The sequence below is a fragment of the Tupaia chinensis genome, unplaced genomic scaffold, assembly GCF_000334495.1.
Source record: "Tupaia chinensis unplaced genomic scaffold, TupChi_1.0 Scaffold000050_1, whole genome shotgun sequence".
Classification (NCBI taxonomy): Eukaryota; Metazoa; Chordata; class Mammalia; order Scandentia; family Tupaiidae; genus Tupaia; species Tupaia belangeri.
Window position 1 is genome coordinate 706,300 of NW_006159508.1, and position 5,317 is coordinate 711,616.

At 41.0% G+C, this 5,317-nt stretch overlaps 1 protein-coding gene across 12 annotated transcripts in view; it reads right to left on the reverse strand.

Annotated features, from left to right (window-relative positions):
* Nucleotides 1-2,085: 2,085 nt before the first annotated feature.
* SLC8A1 (solute carrier family 8 member A1) overlaps nucleotides 2,086-5,317 on the reverse strand; it is a 441,932-nt gene continuing 438,700 nt past the window's right edge. For all 12 annotated transcript variants that reach the window (XM_006141300.1, XM_006141298.1, XM_027775240.1 and 9 more), the window contains one exon: nucleotides 2,086-2,462. In XM_006141300.1, coding sequence (XP_006141362.1) covers nucleotides 2,086-2,462 — 377 coding nt within the window. The remainder of the gene's footprint in view (nucleotides 2,463-5,317) is intronic.

Consider the following 5,317-nt stretch of genomic DNA (forward strand, 5'->3'; position numbering starts at 1 on the left):
GGCATCCTCTTCTCTACAACACCTTTCTCCTTAGCCTTCCTGAATGAACAGGTGATTCATAAAGGCCTCTGATGTATTCCACATGGCTCATTTTCTCTGAAGATCTTTGTAGTTTGCTTACTATTCCTTCAACAATTTCTCCCCACATGACAGTTATTGCTTCTTAGAAATAAATGTGCAGATCCATGAACAAGAAGCCATTTTCTTCCTTTTATCTCTAGTCATAATCAAACTCAATAACAATGCAAAAGTAACAACTCAGGTGAAAAGAAAACTCACTTATGTCTTCAATGTCCAATCAATATCGCTGAATGGTGGGAGAACAGTATATGTTATACTCTACTATATACAGATACGCTTTGTTTTGTTTTATTTGTATTTCATCCATGCACTGTGTAACAGGTATCACAACAACATTCCCAAACAGGCACATGAAGAAGGAGCAAATGTTCAGTCATGACTGGAACAGGATTGTGCAAGCCATGGATGCCTTCGAAAATAAAACTGACAGACAATCCCAGGCAACAGCAACATGGAACTGGGACACATATTGATGCAAATGGAAAAAAGATGTGTTTTGAATGGGGTTATTCTTCCGTTTGCGAAGGAGAAGTTGCAGGGAGGCTCTAGAAGGTGGGTTGGGATAGAACATCTGGGGTAATCTGGGCTCGAACACTGGAATAAGGGCCTTGCTAATCATAGTCCAGAGCTAAAGAGATAAGAAATAAAGGATTTTGCACGTTCCTGGGAATCTAGGCACATTACCCCTGTACCTGTTGAACAAGAGTGCCAAGCATTGCAGCTTTAGATTTTAAACTATATCTAGAACCATCACTTTTGCTGGTTCCATTCCAACTCCTGTGCTTCTTCGTGGAGGCAGCTTCATCTCTGTTCACATTCCGGAGATGAGCATGAAATTTGGTAAGAGTGGAGACATGCTTCTTTCTTCTTCCATGCCCAGATCCTTTCTTAATCCAAAATAATTTTTAAAGTGTTTGAAGGAGGTGAGGGGAATCTTAATGACTTAAATGTTTGCCAAAAGCCATGTACATTTGGATGAGTTATCACCTCCCACAAAGAGAAGCAAAAACCCTGACCCTTCTGACAAAACAAAGCAAAAAAAAGAAAAGAAAAAGACAACCAACCACCTCCCCAACCCTACTGAAATCAAAATTTAAAACAAACAAACAGAAAAACAAATAAAAATCTTAACAATTTATGAACCTGGAGAGAATACAGCTCTTCTAGGCTGAGCTGCAATGATGGCCCTGCCTCCATGCCTTGTTCAACATGATGATGCCCTTCAGAGTGGGAGGTGATGGTCTCTTACTTCAGCCCTAGTACAGAGTATGCTCTTGAAGCTGGATTCCATCAGCAGGTAAGTGAACATGACAAATGTCAGTTTCCTCTGTTCATTATACATAATCTTTTATGTATATATATATATATGTATATATATATAAATTTACTATATCTGATTGTTCCTTTAGAAGCCTTTTATGTGGCAGTAGGCCTCCAGGGAGGAGAAAAAAATGTACAAGAGCCACAGGAGCACAAAGAGGCAGGATGTGAGGAGCTTGGCAGTCCGGGGCCCACCCAGCTCACCTCCAATTTCTGGCCTCCGCCGATACAGCAGCACCCCCACATTGATGAAAGCAAAAATGGTGAAGAGAGTGACAGAGAAAGCTAGCGTGCCAGGGGACACTTTGAACTCTTCTCCATTCGCTGCATGGTAGATGGCAGCAATGGACCAGGCCACACCGATTCCCAGAAAGACGTTCACCGCATTGCTGCCAGTGACGTTACCTATGGATGCATCTGCATACTGGTCCTGGGTGGCTGCCACTTTGCTGGCAAATGTATCTGCAGAGGAAGAAGAAAAAAGCAAAGACACTCGATTAAACTTTTAACGGTATCTTTGGAGTGCTGGAAGCTTTAGTGTGTATTATAGAACCGAATCCTGGATATAAACCTAGTGACCAAGTGTGGTTGTTGATCTTCCTTTGAATCAGAGTCATGTGGTTAGAAGGACTGTATCTAGAAATTAAAACTGAAGGGTTTGGTGCACTATATCTGAATATTCCTTTAGAAGCCTTTTATGTGGCAGTAGGCCTCCAGGGAGGAGAAAAAAATGTACAAGAGCCACAGGAGCACAAAGAGGCAGGATGTGAGGAGCTTGGCAGTCCGGGGCCCACCCAGCTCACCTCCAATTTCTGGCCTCCGCCGATACAGCAGCACCCCCACATTGATGAAAGCAAAAATGGTGAAGAGAGTGACAGAGAAAGCTAGCGTGCCAGGGGACACTTTGAACTCTTCTCCATTCGCTGCATGGTAGATGGCAGCAATGGACCAGGCCACACCGATTCCCAGAAAGACGTTCACCGCATTGCTGCCAGTGACGTTACCTATGGATGCATCTGCATACTGGTCCTGGGTGGCTGCCACTTTGCTGGCAAATGTATCTGCAGAGGAAGAAGAAAAAAGCAAAGACACTCGATTAAACTTTTAACGGTATCTTTGGAGTGCTGGAAGCTTTAGTGTGTATTATAGAACCGAATCCTGGATATAAACCTAGTGACCAAGTGTGGTTGTTGATCTTCCTTTGAATCAGAGTCATGTGGTTAGAAGGACTGTATCTAGAAATTAAAACTGAAGGGTTTGGTGCTGTGTTACTGACCAAGAAAGTAATCTTGATCAAGTTCTTTGCCCATAGAAATCACAGTTCTTTGCAATATTGAATTTGCAAGACGGTATTTTTCAAAGAGTAATTATACCCACCTACATCCGAGTCAAGTAGGGTCCGTTGAAACAGACAATACTACAAGGTGCTATGGTATGAATAATAGTTCGTCCCCCAAAGTTTCATGTTTTGAAATGTGGTCCCTAATATAATGACATTGGGAGGTGATCATACCTCTAAGATAAAGATTTGCCTTCAATGTGAGTGGGCACCATCTAATTAGCTGGGAGTATGAACAGGACAGAGGAAGTAGAAAAGTCTGTTTTCTCTCTTTCTCTGTATAGCTACTGACCTGTGTGCTTCTTTTGGCCATGTTGTGAAACAGCAAGATCCTAAGTATCTTTTCAGCCACAAGAATCATGAGTCAAAAACCCCTCTACTTATAAATCACCCAGTCTCAGGTATTTCTGCTCAGCAACATGATAATGGACAAATACACAAAGCTACCTCCAGCATGAAGGCTCATAATCAATGGAGCCAAGAAATCTGTATTAACAATATCTCTAAATATTCTAGGTCACTAAGGGTTGAAAATGGCCACAGGAGGGTATTTCTAAAAGATGCTATATCAGCAGCTCTAGTTTATAGATGAAAGAGTTAAGGTGTCAGGAGGAATTTTTAAATATTCAAGAGTAAGTCAATAGTGACATTGAAAGAATTGAACTATGATAAGAGCTGACATTTTCCGAGAGTCTTATGAATAGGAAGGCAGATTGACCTATATTACTGGTTCATCGTGATAATAATTCTACGAGGTGAGAAAACAAGACTTAGTGACAATGAATAAAGGGTCCAATTCACACAAGTAGCTAGAAGCCATGTTATGGCTTGAGCTCTGGCCTCCTATCTTCTGGACTAATGTGAGTTCATTGTGCCATCTCTGCTCTGGCCATGCCATGGGTACCAATGACCATCCTCAGAGCTCTTTGATCACCAATAGTCCTGAAGTGTACCTTGAAATTTTTTTTACGTTTATTTATTTATTTATTCCATGAGCACGAGACTCACAGCAAGGTCTTGATGCTGTGATCCACCCAGCTTCAGCCAGCCCTGGATTGTGGGCATGTGTATACCTGGTGTATTCAGGGAAGTCTCCAGATGCAAACCAGGATCCTCCCCATATTGGTTAGCCTTTCAGAGCATCCTGTTTTACTGCCATGCCACCATCCAGCCCCTTGAATGTACCTTTCTTTGAAGATAGAAAATCGTGGTCCATTACTGTGGGTTAGAAAACAGCAATCTTACCTTCACAATTGGTTGTGTGACCCCGAGCATATTACTAAACTTTTCTGAGACTCAATTTTCTAATCTGAGAAGTGGGGATAGTGACACCCACTTCAAAGTGCTGTTGTTAAGTTGAAATATTTATATGTCAGATGCTTTTTATGTTCTTTAGCACAAAGTAGGAGTAGCTCTTTATGTTATTCTATAAAGACAATGTAAATAGTATATATCAGTTTAAAAGTTGGGGAGGAATCTGAAAAAGCTACCTTGATTAGAACATGTAAATAGCACTTGCGAGATTCTCAATTTCTTGTCTATGTGATGCCCGGTTGCTGACGTTAAAGTCCTTTCAGCTGCTTTTGAAAAATTCTTTGCACAGTAGATTTATACTAGATGTTAAAAGCTGTCAAATTGAACTCATATTTGAGAAGTCTGTCATCATAAGTATTACATGACTAAAAGGTGTCTTATTTGCTCTGGTCCTTCTGAAGTCTCCCCTGTGTTGTTTTTTTGGGCCACCATCCTTCCTCAGTAAATCTCCAATGGGAACAATACATACTGCCTGTAAGTTTACATCAACCTGTATCTTCTCATGCTTTATGATAGGCAAGAAAATTATTGAGGCTGCCCAGTGGCCACTGCATCTGCAGTATCTCACTCTTCCTGAGAGGGAGTTGGTCAGCACTCAGGGTCTCTCATTGATGTTGACCTTTGTCTGTGAAGAAAAGCAGGTTTTATTACTTGTCAGTGATTAAGGGAACTAAGGCAAACACTGCTTATTCCATGCCAGGCACTATGCTACACATATTCTTGTAAAGTCTCATTCAACGTCCTCATAAACCTTACAAACTAGATGTCATTATACTCCGCTTATAATTTGTGACACTATAATGTAACATTATGCCCCTTGGACAAGGTGTTTTGTCAGCAGAACAAGAATTTATAATCAAGTCTGTTTGATTTATGAGCCTATTCTCAATCCATACCACACTACCCCTTCCAGGAAGACTGAAGTTTCCCTTTCTTCTATTTCAGATTGCCTTGTTCCTTTGACTCAGAAACTTTGACGTCGGTTCTCGCTGAACACTCTTTACTGTACTGGGGAGACAAAAACTGAAAAAAGTATAGGCAAGTTCCAGGACTTGTGCTGCTTTGTACATTTATGATCACATTTTATAGTCCAATCAGACTGATGAATGAAAACAAAGCAAGACAAATCTTACATCTCTTGGCATTTCAGTATTGAGGGTTACCAGGAGCTTCTGCTGCTGCTGCAGCAGCATTAAAAAAAAAAAAAAAAAAAAGGTATTTCTTTTTTTTTTCAAGGACACGCAGTAAGGACAGGGGAGACAA